At 44.3% G+C, this 21,916-nt stretch overlaps 1 protein-coding gene across 1 annotated transcript in view; it reads left to right on the top strand.

Moving 5' to 3' along the window:
• CHID1 (chitinase domain containing 1) overlaps nt 1-21,916 on the top strand; it is a 319,821-nt gene that overhangs the window by 6,225 nt on the left and 291,680 nt on the right. Inside the window, exons 2-6 of the mRNA XM_018556039.1 lie at nt 224-352; nt 6,560-6,709; nt 10,010-10,142; nt 11,193-11,237; nt 12,268-12,374. Of these exons, the coding sequence (XP_018411541.1) occupies nt 239-352; nt 6,560-6,709; nt 10,010-10,142; nt 11,193-11,237; nt 12,268-12,374 (549 nt within the window). The 5' untranslated portion in view covers nt 224-238. The remainder of the gene's footprint in view (nt 1-223; nt 353-6,559; nt 6,710-10,009; nt 10,143-11,192; nt 11,238-12,267; nt 12,375-21,916) is intronic.

The following is a 21,916-nucleotide window of genomic DNA, read 5'->3' as shown; positions in this document are numbered from 1 at the left end:
AAATCACTTGCTCTGCATGAATTCCAGTGCAGAGGAGAAGCGTGTCATTGCTTCCCAGCCTGGCTTTCTATAGAGCTGGACAGCCACTGCTTGTAGAAATGAAGGGTTGGATGATCAGACATTGCCTCCAGCTCAGTGCCAGGCTCCCTCCCACACTTTAGTAACTAACCAGGGCTGTGAGTTTTGCATCTGCTGTGTCACTTTGGACATTCTCTTGTTGCAGTGAGTCAGCTTTGAAATGATGAGGCTGCTGTATGTTCTGCTCTCCGTAGCAGTTGCTTGCCACTTGGGTGATTCCACTTTGTCGAAGAGTGACTCAAAGAAATCATCTGCAAAGGCTCTGGAGACAAAGGTAAGCTAACAAATACTGGGATAAAATACACACTAACTGTGCAGAAACTCTGCGGTCACATTATATACCTGCACATTCATTTGAGTTGTTTTGTTTTTTTTAAATTGTCATCATTATTTGTTTAAAGTCCGTACATAGTAGTGTGGTTGTGTTCTGTAAATGGGCCTTTGTGGATAAGGAAAATCTCTTGATAGAACTGAGAATACGAACACTGTGTTTGTGTTTTCTTTGCAGCTAAAAAGATTTAAAGCTGAACTCCAGGCTAAACAAATATTGTCTAAATGCAAGAGCTATTGTATATGTACATGAATTTTGGTGTCCTTTAATTATTTTCTCCAGATCTGCGCAGTAATCCAGTGTGTCGCTGCAGCCCTCTCTCCTTGTGCAGGATGACTGGTCTTGTATTCGCCCCCCCAGTGACGTGCTGGGTGAGGCATCCCCCAACCTACTGAAGCTCCACCCCGTCCCACCGAAGCTCCACCCCATCCCACCAAAGCCCCGCCCCAACTCAGTAACCAAGCTGTGTGGGGAGGGGCCTCCCTGTCCCTCACTTGCTCGTCACTGGTGAGGCATCGAGATCGATGCCCTCACTGTTTTGTTTTTTCGATTGGAAAGCTTTAACCAATGGCGCTTTGCCATTGGTCCAAACCATCCACAGAGCTCACGCCTCTAACACAGAGTAGAGGTTGTAACAGCTCTTGCCTCACCATGTTAGGTTACACAAGCAGTGGGGAAGCCCGCTACTGTGTAACCTAACTACCTGTCAAAAGCCGGATGCAGCGCTGCCTGTAATTAACAGGCAGCACTCAGTCCATGGCAGGTTACTCAGCGGGGAGGCTTTCCCTGCTATGTAACCTGCTTCAAGCCAGTCTGAATGGAGAAAAAGCTGTCAGCATCAGACTTGAAGCTGACAGCTTTTCCCTCCATAATACTAGGTGAGGCTCTGCCTCCCCTGACCGCACGTCCCTGCACCCCCCTCCTGTAGTTCTTTGCAGGCAGCCTGTAGTGGGAGGACTTGCTGGGTCACACACATGGCTCTGATCTCTGCACAGACTTATTTCAGCTCAGTGATGTCACTGCTTTATAAGATAATATCTGGGTTTTTAAATGCATTCAGTGCACACACAGTCGATTTTATATATTTTGTGGCTATTAAATTATATATCTAAATAATTTTTTTTTGTGCCCGGAGTTCAGCTTTAAATTAGCCTTTTTGTCTATAGATAGTTAAATCAATTAGTTTAAGGTGTGTTAGGAGTAAGAATATACTTTATTAAGCTCCTTTTACATATCTATGGCTGGTTTTATAGAAAAATGTCGGCTGTACATCTACAGAGCACTGTGCAAACGTATGTTTCTAAGCTTACTGTGTCCTAGCATTGAGGATTGTTTGTTTTTCTTTAACAATGGGACATAATCTGCTTAACCTGGAGCTTGGACACTGTACAAAATGAATAGTGAATAACATGAGGCTGCTTCCTTAGACCTCTATCAGTTTAAAAAATGGGTGACTTGGAAGTTTTAATTGTCAGTCTAATGGGTAGCCTGAGTATTGAGGTTCAGGATGCAGAATGGTTTGGGCCAAAGTCAGTATGTGCATAATAAAGTAACTTAGGGTTTGTGGACAAGCTTTTAAATGGTTTTTTTTGCATTCATATATAAGTCCATGGGACTGCAAAACCCGCTTGAAGCAGGCCAAATGCAGGTGAGAAGGTCGTCAGCTGCACCCGTCTGTGTATTCTGAATGAACTCAGAAGAATGTAAGGGCTGGTTCACACCACAAAGTGTGTGTTCCAGAGCGTTCGGCCTCTGGAACACACTGGAACACAAGCCGGACGGCTCCCTGTGTTCAGACACGGGAGGAGGAGCGGGGCGGTGCATTGAAGTCAATGGCACCGCAGCCACGCCCCTGCCCGCAGTGCAATCGCCGCACCCAGAACACAGGAACATTAGTGCCTGCGTTCCGGTCCAGTGTGATCTGCAAAAATGCTGTGAGCACTATTTTTGCAGATTGCATTGGAATGGAACGCAGGCACTATTGTGCCTGCGTTCCGGATGCGGGCGATTGCACTGCGGACGGGGGGCGTGGCTGTGATGCCATTGACTTCAATGCACCGCCACACCCCCTCCCGCCGCTGAACGCAGGGAGCCGGCCACCTTGCGTTCCAGTGTGTTTTAGAGGCCGAACGCTCTGGAATGCAGACTTAGTGGTGTGAACCGTCCCTTAAACTGATTCCATCAACACAATCCCCCAGCCCATTGATATAAAAGATAAGTGTAGCCAGGCTTGGAAAATTTTAAAGTCTTGTGGCTAACTCAAAAAGTTAGAAGCCACCAACAATGTTACTTTCATCTGATATATGCAGTTCTCACCACCCACAGCAGGTATCTATATAGTTTCCCTGCTGCATCTGTATATAAATACCCCCTGCCCCCAGAGCATCGTATATTAGCGGCGGCACTAGGGTGGGTGGGTCTCTCAGTGCGGCTGCCGCAAATGCATTATGACGTCTGTGGTGTGATCTCATCATCCGGTGATGTACTTCACTGCCGGTGGCCAACTTGGTATTGGACACTGCAAAGACAGGAGGGGTTATTGACACGGCAGGTATGCCACCGGGTGCCCCCCTCTCTCTCATGCCGCTGTTGGGCTCTTGGTCCATGACCGAGTGCCTGATTTAGCGGGTGACACCAAAATGACTATTAGTCAATTTGGTGTCACCCCCTTTGATGGTGTCACCCAGTGCAGGCTGTCCCCCTTGTGATGCCACTGCCGTGTATATATAGGTGTGTGTGTGTGTGTGTAATATATATATATATATATATTGCACACAACCAGCTGCTATATATGGTTTCCTTTCCAGTTCTTCCTCAACAGCAGCTGTATATGCAGTCCAGTCACCCCTCCCCTTCCCCCAGCAGCTATTTTTCCTGGCTTTTGTATGCATCACAGTGTTCATTGATTACCACTATGTCTGACAATAGTGAAATCATTCATTACAGAGCCTCCACCTTGCAAATGTGCTTTTTAGATGGGTGACTGATGTGCCCTGCTTTCTGCCTTTGAAATCTGTGTCATGTACTCTTGTGGTCTGTCACATGACCACGTGACACAGAGTGCAAGGAACAAATAACTAATAATATTAATAATAATTACCACTATGCCCGGCACTGTAAGGCATAGCGGTAATCGCTAAACACTATACTATCCACAACAGTGGTGCTGCTGCCTGTCAGACAAGAAATGTTGGTGTATCCCTGCAGCGGGGACACTGCCAAAAATATTTTAGTAGACTGGTGAAGGGTTAGATTTAGGAATGCACCGATACCAGTTTTTCGGTATCGATTACGAGTACCAATATTTTTTTGTTCTGGAACGCGCTATTACCGATACCGGAAGTCCCATTAGGGAAGCCAGGTGGTGTGTAATGACTCGCCACCTGGCTTCCTGATTACCCGGGAAGCCGGGTTGCATGTAAAGTCTCGCCACCTGGCTTCACGATTAGCAGGGAAGCCGTCTCCCTGCTCCCTCGTCACCAGGTGTTAGTTGCAGTTCAGTGAGTAAAATAAGTATTTGATCGCCAAGCAAAACATGACTTAGTACTTGGTGGAGAAACCCTTGTTGGCAAGCACAGAGGTAAGACGTTTCTTGTAGTTGGTTATCAGCAGGGCTTGAAAAATTTGATGGTGTCTCACCAGTCAGTCAAAAATGTCACCTGTCAGCATGACCGGACTATAGCCTTGCAATTTATGTTAACATTTTTTGGGGACAGATAGATTTTTCTTTTGGAGGTATTTTTTTTTTTTTTTTACTATATAACAAAAAAAGTACCATAAATGTAAAAAACAAAACAAAGTTTCCCTACATTATGTTATAAAACATTTATTCTTACCCATATTTTTAAAAAAACATAAAAGTCGGGGTCACGTCGGGTAAATAGACACCAAACATGTCAAGCCTTAAAATTGCGCGCGCCCGCAAAATCGCAAAAAACGCCCATAGGCGACGATTAAAACGCTTTTACTGCACATCAGTTTAGTGTTCTCAGTGATTAATGGCTCTAAAACTATTGCTCTCACTCCGACGTTTGCGGCGATATGTAACAATATGCACAATAGGCGCAATCGTTGTTTTTGCACGTAGGCGCACCTAACGCATATCGGCGTGTGTATGTGGGGGGCGGGGACTTTAAAATTTTTTTTCTTTTTTAATTTTTTGTTATGCTTTATTTTTTTTTATGATTCTTTAATTTTTGTATTACCTTCTTTTTTTTTTTTTTTTACACACAACTTTATTGCTATTACATGGGAAGCCCCCATTTGAAGCCCCCTATGCTAAGAAGCCCCCTATGTGATAGCCAATTTACATGACATGTCCTCTTTATGGAGACATCAGGGGTCTCCAAGACCCCTAATGTCATAGGGACCCCCAGAGAAGCTGATGAAGCAGAGATCTGCTTCATCAGCTTCTGTAGCTGGAGAGTGACACTGAATGCAGGAAGTGATGTATTATACATCACTTCCTGCTAAATTCGGGGAATGAGAGGAGATCAAAGGGAGTTCGTATACTGAACTCCCTTTCATCTCCTGTCACAGAGCTGTGCCTGTCCCGGCCGCATCGGGCACAGGGGATATCGGGACCAGCAACAGCAGTGACAGCTGCTGATGCAAGCAATCGGGCGTCTCTAGAGCTCTAGAGACGACCGTCTCTAGAGCTCGTCGGGCTCCACCGTCCTCTCGTCATAGACGAGAGGATTTTTCAAGCCCTGGTTATCAGGTTTGCATACATCTCAGGAGGGATTTTGGTCCACTCTTCTTTACAGATCTTCTCTAAATCCTTAAGGTTTCTTGGCTGTCACTTGGCAACTCGAAGTTTCAGATCCCTCCATAAATTTTCTATAGGATTAGGGCCTGGAGACTGGCTAGGCCACTCCATGACCTTAATGTGCTTCTTCTTGAGCCACTGCTTTGTTACCTTGGCGGTAGGTTTTGGGTCCTTGTCATGCTGAAAGACCCATCCACGACCCATCTTCAGTGTTCTGGCTGAGGGAAGGAGGTTCTCATCCAAAATTTTACAATACATGGCCCCGTCCATTGGCCCCTCAATGCAGTAAAGTCGGGCTGTACCTTTAGCAGAGAAACAGCCCCAAAGCATAATGTTTCTACCTCCGTGCTTGACTGTAGGGATGGTGTTCTTAGGGTCATAGTGAGCATTTTTCTTCCTCCAAACACAGCGAGTCGAGTTAATGCTAAAGAGTTCAATTTTGGTCTCATCCGGCCACAGCACTTTCTCCCAATCCTTCTCTGAATCATTTAGATGTTCCTTGGCAAACTTCAGACGGCCTGTACATGGGCCTTCTTGAAGAGGGGGACCTTGCGGGCGCTGCAGGATCTCAATCCATTAGCGGTGTATTGTGTTACTAATGGTTTTTTTGGTGACTGTAGGCCCAACTGCCTTAGACCATTCACAAGCTCCTCCTGTGTATTTCTGGGCTGATCCTTTTCTCATGATCATCCTTACCCCATGAGGCGAAATCTTGCATGGAGCTCCAGACTGAGGGCGATTGATGGTTATTTTGTATTCTTTCCATTTGCAAATAATCAGTCCAACAGTTGTTTCCTTCTCACCAAGCTTCTTGCTGATAGTCTTGTAGCCTATTCCAGCCTTGTGAAGGTCTACAATCTTGTCCCCAACGTCCTTTGACAGCTCTTTGGTCTTGCCCATGGTGGTGAGGTTTGATTGGAAGAGAGAGATTCTGTGGACAGGTGTATGTTATATACATAACGAGTTGTCGTTAGGAGCACCTTCTTAAATTGACAGGATTAATCTGTGTACCACATAGCGAGGCAGAATTATTGTTGGTTGGTAGGGGATCAAATACTTATTTTACTCACTAAACTGCAACTCAATTTATAACATTTGTATCATGTGTTTTGTTTTTTTTGGATTTTTGGTTGATATTCTGTCTCCATCATTAAAATTTATAGACCTTTCATTTCTTTGTAAGTGGGCAAACGTACAAAATCTGCAGGAGATCAAATAATTATTTTCCTCACTGTATATGCAGGTGGTACATGGAGAATGGGCCTTTTGCATGAATGGGCAAATCACAGGTTTTCTTTAAAGGACTGTCGGTCAGTGAAGTGCGTGTAAAAGCTTTGCCAGATGTATTTTCACTTATATTCTGTTCTGTCTCTGTGCTGCAGACACACCTTTCTGATGTCCCTGTCCAGGCCCGAGGATTAGTCAGCACTGATGTTAAGGCCAAAGACATAGTGCTTGATCACCAGAGTTACTGCACCAAAAATGTAAAGGAGCGTCATGTCGCTGGTGATGTACTGGGATATGTAACGCCTGTAAGTTGGTAATATTTCATGTTCTTCACAATTCAATTTACTATTCTTGTATTCTTTGCATACATTCACTTTTTTCCGTACTGCATGTACGCTGAATTATATTCTGCCATTTAAAGTAATCTTTTTTTGCTTCTTATAAGGCAGGTGTAGGCAACTTCGGCCCTCCAGCGGTTGTGGAACTACAAATCCCATAGGGCAATGCAAGACTGACAGTTACAGCCATGACTCCCAGAGCAGAGGCATGTTGGGATTTGTAGTTAAAGCACAGCTGGAAGGCTGGAATTGCCCACCCCTGTTATTAGGCATAGTTTGATTATAAAAAGTGCACACTTTTATAGTATTAGAGCAAGAAAGAGGGCACAGAACCAGGTAAATAGCTGTTCACCTTTCAAGTATATTGTTTTTTGCTCTGGCTACAGGCCACCAATAAAGCATAGGTCAAAGCCCAAAACCTATTTCGTACTAGTGATGCACCGATATATCGGCCACCGAAAACATATCAGCCGAAAATGGCACTTTTGGCATAGTTCCGGTCAGCGTCTCTCCTTCCCACACCGCTCAGCCTCCTGTCACAGATCAGAGGAGAGCAGTGTGGGCGGAGACAGCCAGCGCTGTCACAGGAGGCTGAGGTCCGCTCGCTCAGCCTCCTGTGACAGCTGTCAAGATGGAGAGCGAGGTACAAGCAGTCAATGATAAGTGATCTCTGAGTGTTTGTACATAATTGAGGACATGGTATGTTTACTATATCCTCAGTTATGAATGAATGGGAATGATCTACAAAAACCAGATATACTACATCCATTTAACACGTTGCAAGTGCAGAAGAATAACTATTGATGTGCCAGAGATATAGTTTCCTCCTACGTTCCTTTTTTGATATGACAACACCTCCGAATTCCTAAACACATGACGTCCGCCCTGCCTACGTAATTTCTGATGGATTACAAAGAACACAGACCTCTCCTCTTCTTAACCCCCCCATTTACTGAGGCGGAGAGCACAGGAAGTCATCAGCTCACACGATTTGTGGCAAAATCAACTGGTATTTTTTGCACTTATCGCACAGTAATAACAAGACATTTCTAATGGTATATTTAGTAGACCCAAAGAGAGCAAATAAAAGAAGTTAAGTGTTAGGGTTTACATGCACTTTACGAATCTTAGAAACAGAACTGCACTTGATCAATATGGGAAATAATATTAACAGGGTTATTCACAAAAGGGTGGAGAGTTAGGAAAAAGCAGGAGAAGTGAACAATCTAGGACAACATAGCTGAACTGGAAAGTGAGCTGAATTTGAGAATTGTTCCATATCAGCTATGTTGTCCTAGATTGTTCACTTCTTCTGCCTTCTCCAAACTCTTCACCCTTTTGTGAATAACCCTGTTAGTATTTTGCTGTGTGTTGAAAGGTAACCTGTCTAAAAGTGTAAAATGCATGAATATAGTTAGGTTTGATGCCTTTGTAGTAGACCAAGGATGTATTTTACAGAAACTCCAGGAGATGTCACCATTGTTCCATGGAAGATTTGGTTATTTTTCATCAGTTCAGCTGAAGTTGGAGAAAAAAAATATATAACTTGCCTAGTAAAAAACACTCACAGCAGATTATAAGGTAGAGACAAGAGTTAGAAAAGTAGCATGGTGTCCAGTAGGTCAATCTGTGAAGCACTCTGCTTCTAATTTATTAACCACTTGAGTCATAAGTGCCATTTCAAGCGCTACAGGGCCGGCTGCTATTTGTCCCAGTGCAGTTTTAAAATGGCACCAGGAATCGGCAGCTGCTGCAGGTCCCTGCTGGCATGTGGGCTGGTACCGCCGGCTGTTAGTGACCCCCAGCATCCAGCACTAAGCCCAGCAGATGAAACGATTGGCTCCTGGGCTTCTTATCTTGCTACACATTGCTCCATAGGAGCGCATATAGCAGATTACTGTAACCACAGTGAGAGGAATTTACTAAGACTGGGGCAGACAGAACCTGGAGCAGCTGTGCATGGCAACCAATCAGCTTCTAGCTTTCATTTTCAAAGCTTAACTGAACAAGCTGAAGATATAAGCTGATTGGTTAGTATGCACAGCTGCTCCAGATCCTATCTGCTCCAGTTTTAGTAAATCCCCCCACCCCCCAATGTTTCTGCATTGTGTTTACATTTGAAGTGAAGTGACGTCAGGGTACTTCCTTATTTTTTAATACTGAAGCAGTCTTTTCCTGTCTCTTACTTGATTTACCTGGACTACAGTGGAGTGTCCTTGTTACAATATATATATATATATTCGCATTTAAAAAAAAATCCCTCCACAGATTTATCGCATCGTCTCAACAATGAAGTCTCATTATTATCTGAATAACATTTGCATTTGCTACTAAGGGTCAATTGCTCATGTAAGCAATTGCAATGCCCTTTGGAATATTAGTGATCACAAAAACCTGTAAAACCAGTTTCCAGGCTAATTTGTGTCCTCACTGACCTAACTTGATCTGATCTGAATGTTATGCTAAAAATTAATGCAAAGAGATTTTTTTTGCTTCCCTGTATGTGTTTCACAAAGTAGCTCTAATAGGAGAATAAAGCTGTAAATGTAAACCTTCATTTTGTGCTTTACCATTTCATTATGTTACAACATCATTACAGTTATGTGATATCCCTTTAATCAGCAGGCTTTGCCATTAATATTTTGGGCTACATATCTGGGGCTGCACTAATTATGGAAAAGTTGCTCTGGAAAGAATTACAGGATTTGTTTTCACTATTTTATCTTAATTAAAACCGAGCAAATAAAAGATGTATGTAAATCTGCTCTCAAATTAAAGCCCTATCTGTCTCAAGAAAAAGTATGCATTGTATGTCAGGATAGACTGAAAACCTAAAAGATATCATGTGTGGAACTGATATCACCAAAATGACAAAAACACTTTGAAACTCAAGGGTGTTATAGGGTAATAAAGGCCAGAGGCTCAAATGGTTAAATAAACTACATTTTCCTGCATTTTAGTTCATTTTGAATTGGCTGCAACACATGAAAGCTCTTGAGTTGGGGTGCAAGGCATTGTAGTATGAATGGGCTCTGACCTCAAGGATACACAACAGTGATATAATATAATCAGAAAGGGTAACAATGTAAGGCTGACAAACAAATGCACCATTAAAATGTTGCCATAAAATAAAAGGTAGAAGAATTAGATTTTTTTTTTAAATGGATTATTCTGTCCTGGGAAATGTATTGTTAGATAGATGTTTGCTGAAATGTATTTGCAAAGATGTAAACACGGCTAACGCATTGATGCTCCCTCTACCCACAGTGGAATGGTCATGGATATGATATTGCAAAAATATTTGCATCCAAATTGACCCTCATTTCACCAGTATGGCTGCAAATTAGAAGAAAGGGCAAACAGTCCTACCAGATGACTGGACTGCAAGACGTAGACCAAGGTACGTACCAAGCGCCCTAACTTCCTTTCAGTGTTCATATGTTAGCTGGAACTCCTGATGGGCATTGTGAGCCTCCACATATATGAATTTACAATAAAAATGGAGTTCACTATAACTGGGGCACGACTTTTCATAAACTGGGGTCCTTTGTTCCACAGTCAGTAATCAGTAACGGAACTATTGTACCTAGTTCTTGGAAGAGTACACTGTGATGGTGCCCAAGCCTGGCAGCAAATTGCTAGGCCTGAGCACTGCCACATGACCGGGTGGGTGACATCACCACTCCTCTGGGAGTGGTGTAATCAGCTGATTTCAGAGACTGCGGAGGAGGAGCAAGGGGCGGCATGCAGGAGTGCTAGTAGTGTTCAGTCCCTGGCTTTCAGCACCAGAAGAAAATGAAATGGAATGAAAAACATGGCCTTTGATGTCCAGACCCATAACTATAACCTAACCCTTAGCCTGATATTCACCAACCCTCCCCCCCGTCCTAATAATGAACCTGCTATTTTACCATAAATGAGCACAGTCACATACCCCTGGGCCACTGACGCAATGGCTGTGGAGGAGAAAGGGGCGGCAAGGGGGAGTGCAGGTAAGTTAAGGTGCATTCATAGGGGACAATGGTTGTCCTTTGCAGAATCGGTTACTTTGCCTGTACTATTTTTTCCCCAATGGACAGTAGCACTGTGCACAGGTGGGAACAGGCCCTGTAGAAAAGAATGGAAATCATTTGTCATACATTAGCGTGCAATGGGCAATGCACATTATATTGCATAGGTGTGAATGGAGCTTGAGAGTTAGTGTTAAGTGGTTTTTAAAGTCTTGGACTCCAGCTGGTTGTGTTAAGAGATTTTTTTCCCTATTGTGCGCCTAATACAAAAGTGTAGAACCAGGGTGAAATTAAATCAAGTATGGGAAAGAAGGGGCAGGGATTTTTAGTTAACACTTAGACTGTCTGCATTTTGGATATTTTACAGGAACAGAGTCATTTTCTTTTATGATTTTTGATGGACTTTATAAATATAGTAATTTGACTTTGTATATTTCTAGGGTGGATAAAAGACATAAAGAAAAATTCAAAGACCACAAAAATTGGTGAGTGTATCCATGTTCTTTTACAAAAGTAAAACAGACACAAAATACTGTACCCCCATCGTCCATAGGCGATGCTTTAAAAGCCTGTACAGGTCATTAGTTTAGAGATATCTATGAATATTGGCCCTAGAATTATTGCTTTCACTGTCGGTTTTGTACGTAGTCGCACCCAATGCGTGTTTACATTATTATGTGTGTGCTTGCAGGGGCAGAGGACCCTAAAAGTTTGCATACTGCATACTAGTGGTGACAGGTGCTTTTTAAAAGTGACATTAGGGGTCTATTAGACCCCCAGTGTCACCTTTCCACTCCAAAGAAGCTATTGGAGTGCAGATCGTGCTCCAATAGCTACTTCTCTGGCTTCTGCAGCTGGGGAATGACGGCTAAGGGACCAGAAGTGATCCAATCCGCATTGCTTCTGACCCCGTTCAGCGGGGAGGAGAACAGCAAACGGATGTTTGCCAGTCTCTTTCACCGCTTTCTGCCGACACCCGTGATGCCAGTCCCAGGCCCACAGGAGGGGCAGCGGAGCCTGGGTAGCAAGGCGGGAGTCTCAGCCAGGGTAGGGGCGCACTATACTGGCCCCAGGAAAGGATCCGGCTCAGCCGCCAGCATCACTTCCAGTGTAAAGCAGACAGTTGGCTTTACACATGTAAACAGTATAACCTCCGGGAGTCTGTTTAAAGGGGCCTGCTGCCAGCGAGGAATGGCATACGTCATGGGCAGCGAAAGGGTTAAACATTAAGGTACATCATTTCTCGCTAGCAGTAGCTATATGCAAACCCCCCGAGGGTTTAATTATCCTTTAAAATTATTTACCTTCTTTCATTGCCATAAAATAGATGTGCTTAGAAGGGCATTTTTTTAAATCTTGTTCTGTTGCTTCATGTCATTATGTCCATAATATGATCAGTGTAAATGAACAGTAAATTGTAGTAATTGAAAACGATTAAAAGACATTGGTATCTACAATTAACCTAACCTAGAAGTACACTATTTAGGTTTATGTTCTTGACCATTTGTGTTTTAGTTCCACGAGTCTTATTTGATGGATGGACTTACCAGGACTTCGAGAGTGTGTTTAACAGTGAAGATGAGATTGAAGATCTTGCAGAAACCATGGTGCACGCTGCAAAGGTTAGAAATTCAATATGACACTTTACATGTTTTATATGAATGCAGGGGGAGGAGTTGGAAGTAGCGGAGGTGAAGAGGCAAAGAGGCTAGCACTGGCTTATTGGGTAGGGAGAAGTGGATCAGCTATGATGGGTATTGGTTTAAATGGACGCTAAAACAAGTATAATGAAAAGGCAAAGACAACAAAGAAACCCGGCTCACAGATCTAAGTGCAGTAGAAAAGTAAGCGTTTAATGCAGGTAAAAGGTAATGCAGTTACAGAATATTTAAAAAATCTCACCTACCAGACATCATATGGAAGTCCAGTCTAAGCAGCTGGTTCAAGATTGTTCTTTGTATGGAGGCACTACATGGAGGGAGCAGAGTCCAGTCCAGAAAAGTCTCCAGATCTGACCCAATGACTAAGCAGTGCTGTAGCTGGTTCTTCTCCAGGTGAGGCCATGGCTGCTGGGTACTTCTGGTTCAATTGGTGGCACGTGTTACTAGGCTATGCATATCAGAGGTTCACTTCCTTTCTCAATATTATTTAAGTGCATTCTATTTCCTGTTCCCCAACACCTTTTTTTATGAACTGGTACCAAAAACTGAACTGCATCTTCCAGATGAGGTCTTATTAATTCTTTATTCAGGGGCAAGGCTATGTCTCTCTATGTGGAGTCTATGTCCCTTTTAACACATGAAAGGTATTTTGCTTGCTTTAGAAACTGTAGCTTGGCATAGCATACTTTTATGAAGTCTGTGACCTACCAGAACGTCTTGATTATTGGCTCCACCAATTGATCATTCTCTAGAATGTTTGACACGTGGATGTTTTAGCTCCCAAGTGCATAACTTTACATTTATCATATTAACCTTAATTTGCCACATAGTTGCTCAGTTAAACAGTACATTCAGGTCTGCTTGGTAATTTTAAGACATTCTGTAAGGACTTTATTTCACTACAAAGCGTTGTGCCTGCAAACATAGAATTGGTACTTTCAATCTCAAACTCTAAATCATTTATCAGTAGGGTAACGGTCCCAACACTGAACATTGGGAAACAACCCCATTCAGAGTGTGCATTATTAATCACCGCTTTCTTAATACAGTTTTCATCTATTTACAGACTACTGTACATTTTCTAAGCCTACAGACCACAGCTTACACATTAGCCTTCTATGGGGAACTGTTTCAAACACTTTTGCAAAGTCCAAGTATACTATATCCACATCCTCCTTTGGCTATTTACAGTTTCCATTTGGCCAAACATCTCCACCACGGCACAGCCATGGGGAGCCTTGGCACAGCCCTGGTGAGACCCACATAAACAGCCCTGGTGAGAGCCTCCTGCACAGTCCTGGTGAGACCCGCACCCGCTCGCACACCCCTAGTGACACCGCGTGCAGCCCTGATGGGATCACATCTGTCCGCCCAGTGCTGGTGATACCCGCACAGCCCTGGGAAAACCCACACACAGCCATAGGGAAACCCAGCGCAGACCTGGCGAGACCCACCCGCGCAGCTCTGGTGATATCGCCTACGCAGCCCAAGTGAGAAAGGTAGAGTATGTAGCGTCATATTTTTCTGCATTGCTATATAATTTATTGCAGCGTCTTGTAGTCCTCTATAGCTGGTGGTATTCTGCATTGCTGTATAATGTATTGCTAGGATTTGTAGTTCTGTATGGTTGATGGTATTATTCGGCATGGCTGTTTAATGAATTGCTGGGATTTGTACTTCTCTATAGCTGATATTATTCTGCATTGCTGTATAATGTATCACTGTGGTTTGTAGTTGTAACGGACTTACTCGGTTCCGTCCCCTCGTTGTAAGCCGGGACTGCGCAGGTGCACGACGGACCTCAGCGGCTCCCTCCGGCGCACGGCGGTCGTTAGCGGCTCCCTCCGGCGCACGGCGTGCGTTAGCTCCTCCCCCGGCGCACGCGCAACGAACCGTCGGCGTCCTACTGTTGGTAACAGTGAACGCGGACGATTCACTCTCTGCACCGACAGACCGCACAAGTGACCAGGTCATTCAACCTGCTACCACTAACAACTCCTCATCCTGATCCCCACCATCTCTGGAGACCAGCCTACTGGGATTGCTCACAGGAGAGCCTCACCAACCATCACCCACAGCATCCACCACCCTGGAAGTAGTGCTCATCACTAGAACAAGCTAAGGGACATCCCCTCTGACATACCGCCAACCGCAAGTATCCTATTAGCCTGTTGGCACTATACAAAGGGGTATTGGACTGAAGCATACTGTGTATAACTGTAGTATAATTGAAACAAACTGTAAGAGACATTACTTGCATATGGTTATCGCTGCTGTCTGGTTATACACTGTGTTCTCCACCAGGGTGAAGTCCGTATCCTTTCCATTCTAGTGCTGTACAGACTCTCACCTTCTAGGGGCAATAGTCCATCTACAGGTAATCGCCAGGGTGCTATAATAGCTGCTTACCTTATTCCCCTTCTACGGTTTAAATGATGTTACTGGTCTCATATACATCTCTAATCAATTGAGAGAGTATCCCCGAGACCGACCACTGATCAAACCGTACGCATCCCCGCAGTTGAGATCCAAGCCTGGCGTTGCAGAGAAGCTTACAGTAGTCCTCTATAGCTGGTGGTATTCTGCAGGTGCAGCTGGCCCTGGCGCTCCACCACTGTCCTAAAATCAATAGTCTGTTTTTAAAAACCATCACATGACGGTAAACAAAAAGGTATCAGTAATTGGTATCTGCGAGCACTTGAGAAAAAGTATCGGTACTGTTGTTCGGTCTGGAAAATATTGTATTGTGGCATCCCTAGATTGAACATATCTCTTAGGTGTAGGATAGATTCGCAGCAGTCATGCCTGTGGTTCATAAGTATAGGCAACGAGCCCAGGAGGTTCAAACCAGGATTTACAATAGCTCAACAAGAACTTTTCAACCTGGAGACAGGGTCTTGTTAGTTCCTACTGTGGAAATTACATTTCTGGCTCAGTGGCAAGGCTTGTTTGAGATCCTTGAACAAGTTTGAGAGGTAAACTATAAAGTGCTTCAGCTAGGTAAACGGAAGCCAGAAAAGATTCACTATGTGACACAAATCAAACCAGAAGTGACTGACACCTTATCCAAAACACAGAAACAGGAAGGGAAAGAGTTCAGGCAGCAAAACCAGTCCTGGGCAGTGTGCACATCCAAATGTAGTTTTGCCTATAATGCCTCGGCACCATCACATTGTCTATCAACAGTTTGCCTGAGTTTGTTCATGCCCACTTAAACTGTGACTTCCATCCCCTCCTCCCGACCTATTCAGTTACAGAGGCACATTCTCCGCCGACAGCTATACATCTCAGAGAGGCAGAGAATGCCCCTACTGTAACTGCGGCCACTGATTGGGCCAGTTGGGAGTAGTGGAGGTCACAGTTTGGAGTGGGTTGGGCAAACTCAGGCAAGGATCATCAGTCTAGGATCATCTTTAATATAAAAGGCCCTCTTTTACATTGATGGCTCACTTCTCACATAGAAACAGACACAGCACCTTTTAATTTTACAATGTGTAGCCAGGAATATTAACAACCCAATCATGTGAAGACAAAAGCCGAGATTGAGCTATTCCACTTATATCATAGTGATCTTTATGCAGCAAAGCTTCCAACTCTCCTATCTGCTTGGCATTGGTAAACAAACATTTTAAATTATTTTTTTTTCATTTTGCACTTGTATTTACCATATCTTTTTCTTGATCATACATCACAGGACACAGAGTTAATTCTGTACCAATGGGTTATGCAGCTGAATTCAGATGACTGGAAACTGGCTAATCAAAGTTATAAGAACAGCCGAGTATTACTGTGACGCACCCCAGGTACCCCGACTCGGTACCTCCGCCAAAGAGCGTCTCCTGCCCGCCAAACCCCTCTCTCAGCCAGCAGATTCGCAGTAACCATCCCCTAACCCCCAATCACGAGGCAAAACTCATGTTGAAGGTTCAACATAGAAAGAGCAACTCCTTTATTAAACACAGGACATTCACTTTAGAGACACTGGGAGGGATACAACACCCCTCCCTTCCCCCTCATGACAAACACAGATAACAGATTACACAGTGAATCAGATAATTAAGTCTCCATTTTGAATAGACAAACCATGTGGCCAAGTTCTTGTCCTACACCATTTTAAAACATATATTTCCCAGAGGGCAACAGTCACTGTCTGCATATAAAATGTACATTTAGCCCCAAAATCTCCTGTTCTCTTGCTGGGCCATAATCAGTGGGTAAGAGGCCAGTCTGCAGCCCCCTCCAACTAGCACAGTGACGGTGCAGTCTGTCACAATTACCCCTTCCACTCCCAGCCAACAACAATTCTATGCGTTGTGTGCCTCTATGGTCTCTGCAAACTGCTCCAAAGCTACATAGCACTGTCTTAGGCGACACATACAGCTCGCCTGAGGTTTGGGTCCTCGCTATGTCTCAGGTGCCCTGGTAGAGTTGGTTATAACCTCTTCTTGCCTTAAAGGGGTATGAGTACCACATTGCCTGCTGGCAACAATAATGACCGTGTCTTGGAACAGCCATTAACCCTTCTTGCTCTGCAGTGAGATGTATGTTGGTCTATAATGACCCAGTCACAGAACTTCCAGACCGCAAGGGTCGCAACGGGCCCCCCTCACCTTCTCCCTCCCCCTCCGAGTTCCCCTCTGTCTGCCTTTGCACTCCCTGAGGAAGAATATGAAGAAGAAAGGGCTGCTTCCAGTTACGTGGACTCAGCCCAGGATGAAGATCTGTCTCCTGACATCTCTTCTAAGCCCAAGGACACTATTTCTGTCCATGTTGATGTGGTGTGAAATTTTTTACAGTTAGATCTACTGTATCTGTATTAGCCTTTTCAAAGGTCATTAGTATGAATTCATTAAAATGCCCAAACCTACTAAAACCTTCCCTGTACACTCACTTTTGCAGCCAGTTTTGTATGTTGACTGAGAACACCCCGGAAAATTGTTTACTCCTCCTAATTAGTTTGTGTAGCAATATGCTATGGAAGAGGGTTTCCTTAAAAGATGTGCTGTCCCTATCATTGACTCCGCTGTCTCTTGTTTAAACAAGACTTTAGTAGTGCGTTTAGAGCCATAGTTCTCAACTGGTGGGTCGCCATGTGCCTTTCACTATGCTAGGTGAGAGGCTCCTCTGCCTCCCCATAGTGCAGCACTGTCAGTTCCCATGCAGAGCAGCCATTCAAAATATGCTGCTCGGCGCCGAGTGTCAGCTTGAGGTGGGTGGGCTGGGGGTATGGCCGCGAGGGAGCTCCATCCATGCATGCATGGCTTACAGCTCCCTCTCGTTCCTTATAGTTTCCAGAGTGACGTCGCATTCTGGCTCCCGGTACCTCTACTGGGCACGCAAGGGAGCTGTACAAGATATGTACATATTAATGGAGCTCCGTCACACACTGGACTCCAGGCTGCGGATTCACTGCAGTACTTGTAAGGCAGGGATACTGGGTAAGTCTTAAAAAGACTTTAAGGTCATGTGGGGGGCAATAGGAAAGTCCAAGCCTCCAGTTTTTAACACCTCTGCCCCTTCCAAGCTTAAGCCACACACTCACTTGCATGTAAGTGTTTGTCCTCCAAGCCGGCTAAATCCGGTAACACTCCACTATCACTAGTGGGCGGGGGGGACAACATTCTGTCAGCCTTCTAGGTCTGGGTTATTCCCAATGCCTGGGTCCAGTGCATTGTAACCGAAGGTACAACCATAGTTTCTGATGATGCAGCTGAGTCACGGTTCCTCTCTGGAGTCACAAGAGCAGGAGGCTAAGCAGGTGTTCAACCTGCCGCCATGATGGAGGAAGCATCTGAACATGAAGAGACCCCAAGAGACCATTTCCTGCACCCCAACTCCAAGGCTATGGGGGTCGCTTCCCTTATAAGATTGCATTTAGCCATCTGAACAGAGGGAACTTCGCAACAGGAGAGGCTGAACCTGTGCAGCAGGCCAGAAGAAACCGGCAAGGTGAGGGCAAAAACTCCAGCATATCCTTTGTATAACCGGCTTGAGCAGTGAGGACAGAAAAAAAGAATGGTGGCCTTGGGGGGCGGGCTTTAATTTATTGTATAACTGGTCCTGTGATTGGGCTGGGGGCGGAGCCATACCCATTGTATGCTGCCATGGATTGGTGTCAGGAAACTGTGGTTTTGCTTCCTGCTGTCAAACTTCTCATAAAGGGTGGACAGATCTTTGGGGGATGGGGGGTGTCTGCGTTATTCATGATCTGAAGATTCTCAATGGGTTTCTTCGAGTGTAAAAAGTTTTTTTTTGTGTGGGACCTGCCCACTCTGTCATTGCCTTGCTTCACCTGGGAGATTTTCTGGCATTGGTGGACATCAAAGATGCATATTTGCACATCTCACATCGTACACATTCCAGACTCCATGCTACCTGTGTTTTGCTGTGGACACGCAGCACTCCCAAAAAATGTGTGGTCTTTTCTCAGCCTGTCCACTGCACCTTGGGTCTTCACCAAGGCACTGGCCACTGTTTTGGGATTTTCATAGTGAGGTACTTGGACAACCTTCTCCTTAGGGAGCTGTCGGTGCATGTCCAGTGTATATTGAACAATACAAACCCTGCAGAGCTTCCAATGGCTCCCGAATCTGCAGAACTCAACACTAACACCCTCTCATCTGTTTGATAACCTGGACCTAGTCTTGACATGGTCCTATCCAGGGTCTTCCTTACCGTGAATATGTTTCTGCTCATACATTTGGATCTTGCAGTCTAAGAGTCACACGATCGTTTCCTTTTGCTTGAAGGTGCTGGGCTTGATGGTGGCCTTCTTCAAGGAAGTCCCCTATGCTCAGTTTCACTTCAGGCAGTTGCAGTTTAACATCCTGGCTGCTTGGGACAGATTCAGTCCCTGGAGCTCCCTATTAGTTCAGCAAGGCTAGGCTTGCCACAGCATGGTGGGCCTCCGACGTGGTGCTTGAATCAGGGAAATCCTTGCTTCTGATGGTCTGTAATGTGTTTATGATGACTTCCAGCCTTTCAGGCTGGGGAGGAATCCTGGAAATTCTCAACCACCTATTAACATTTTAACGCTTAGGACAGTTCAGTTGGCTCTTCGATGCTGGACCCCTCAGTTACAGGGCCACCTTACTAGAATTCAATTAGACAATGCCATGGCTTACATCAACCATCACATAGGCACCAAAGTTGGACATCTCAAAGAGTGGACCTGATTCTGTCTCGGGCAGAACTTTACATCCTGGCCCTGTCTGCCGTACACATTCCAGGCATAAACATTGGCAGATGGACTTCTTAAAACTTCAGCATCTGGGCTCAGTATCCCAAATCTGGAAGGCCGTCACTTGGTCCTAACTACAGTCTCCTGTTTCATTTCCCATATAAGTCTACTGTCAGTAAACATGGGGAGGATTTTTTGGTTAAAGCGTTGGACCACAGAAGCAGCATGCAAAAAGATACTGCTTCTCATGCACTTTGATGGACAGCATCTCTTTGCAGCTGCCCTGAACACACTTATCAAGGCTGTCAGCAGGGTCAAGTGTACCCATCTGGCCCAGCGGAAGAAGCCTAGGGCTCTCCCTGGGAAGGCTTATTCGTTCTCGGAGGATAAGAAGAGTTCCTTTCATTAGTCCCAGGCCTTAACCTTCAAGCCAAGTCCAAACATGGCCCTAAGTCTGCCCGCAAATCCTGGACTTCCAAGTCCCTGTGCAAATCCTGGACTTCTAAATCCCATAAACCCACAGATACATTTTCAGCATGTGGGGGACATCTGTTAGTTTTTGCAGACATTTGAACAGCCAGCATATCAGCTGGGGTATGGTAGGTGGTTTCCATGGGCTGCAAGCTAGAATTCCACTCTCAGCCGTCTCATCAGTTCATGTCCTAGAAGCTGCTTGTGTCACCACACAGATTAGCAGATTTCCATGCAGCCCTAGCTGGTCTTCTAAAGTGGGGGCTGCAGTACCTGTTGTGGAATGGTTCCATTGATTCTATACCAACCTCGCAAACAATAAGTAGGCATCTGCCCCATCTTGGATCTGAAGGCCTTAATGTTTTCATATGTGCCAAAAAATGTAGCATGGAATCCACCAGGTCTGTCTTTCTGGCCTCTGTGGACATCAAGGACATATACAGGGCACACCCGGTAGTGAGAGGACTTCTGCATGGGATGTAAACAAACACAGGAGGCCCCAGGCATGGGAATTTCGGTAGGTGGACATCTGTGGATGGGGAGTGTGGGAACTGTTAGTTCAAGGGTGGGGAGGAAAAAGAATAAGTGCACCTCTCTAAAAGTGCACTTATTCATAAGATCTGCATACTCTCATTTCCTTTGGGGAACCCAACATTTGTACGAGGAGCGTTTGCATTTTGTGAAGAGCTTTGCTTTAATTGCAACATAATCGAAACATATTAGCCTAAATGCACAAAAGTGTAATGCATGAGGTATTCTTCTTCCCGTGTGTTATTTGCTTTTTTTTAACAGTCAATTCTTTTTTGTTTTATCAGTTCACTAAAGACCTTAATGTATGCCTCAGATTAATTTATTGTACACACTCTATTACTTACCACAGATACAGTATTGTATTGATTTTTTTGTCACATGCATTTCTGCTACTTAAAATACGGTTGGCTTCAGGCTGGCGATGACTGTAAGTTTCAGAAAGGTGTCTATCGAGAAAAATTACTTTGAGATAATAAGGCTTTCAGCATTTAAATGTCTAAGTCAATAATTCCACACCAGTGTGATATTTATTTTTTGTTTTTTTGTCACGAGTTAAACTGACGATCACGCATTAAATTAATCATGTGGCTTTGTGCACAGAAGCTAATATGGCTTTTTTGATATTCTTTAGCAAACCGATTTTCATATTTCATCTTTGTAGAGTAGCCGCAATAATAAAATAATTCTGAATGGATTCCACAGGTTACTGCTCTTTTTACCATTGCTATTTCCAATATTAAATATAGACCTACTTGGCATATTTAATACCCTCCTGTAAAGTAAATAAATATTAATGTAATTTTATTGGTATCTATCTACCAGTAGCTGCCTCATTTCCCACCCTCGGCTTATATTCGGGTCAATACTTTTTCTCAGTTTTTTTTTGTCAAATTAGGTACCTCGGCTTATATTCGGGACGGCTTATACTCGAGTATATACGGTATGGTTTTTTTTTCCCCAAAGCAACTGAGGTTTAGCTTTTAGTTGTTTATTGAGGCGAGCCTAATGAAAATGAGCCTTGTGACTGATTGCTGTGGGTTACTGCTCTTTGCACCTTTTATTAAAGATACACCTTCGTAATACATGAAAATTTGCATTCACAGCCTACCAAAATGAGTACATTTAAATTTCATCTTCTCGTTCATCTTGTGTTGCTGGTTACTCCATTTTCTTAATCCCTTTGTTTCTTTATTAAAGTGACTCCATCACTTGAACAGCAAAAGAAAAAAAAGCTGCTCACAGGTATGAAGAACCTGCTCCCTTCCACCCCAAGTCTCCCGCCCTTTCCTATACATACCTGTTGGCTTATCACTTTAATGGG

This window comes from Nanorana parkeri, unplaced genomic scaffold (assembly GCF_000935625.1).
Source record: "Nanorana parkeri isolate BGI_ZX_2015 unplaced genomic scaffold, ASM93562v1 scaffold222, whole genome shotgun sequence".
Classification (NCBI taxonomy): Eukaryota; Metazoa; Chordata; class Amphibia; order Anura; family Dicroglossidae; genus Nanorana; species Nanorana parkeri.
This window is presented reverse-complemented; position numbering and strand designations above follow the sequence as displayed.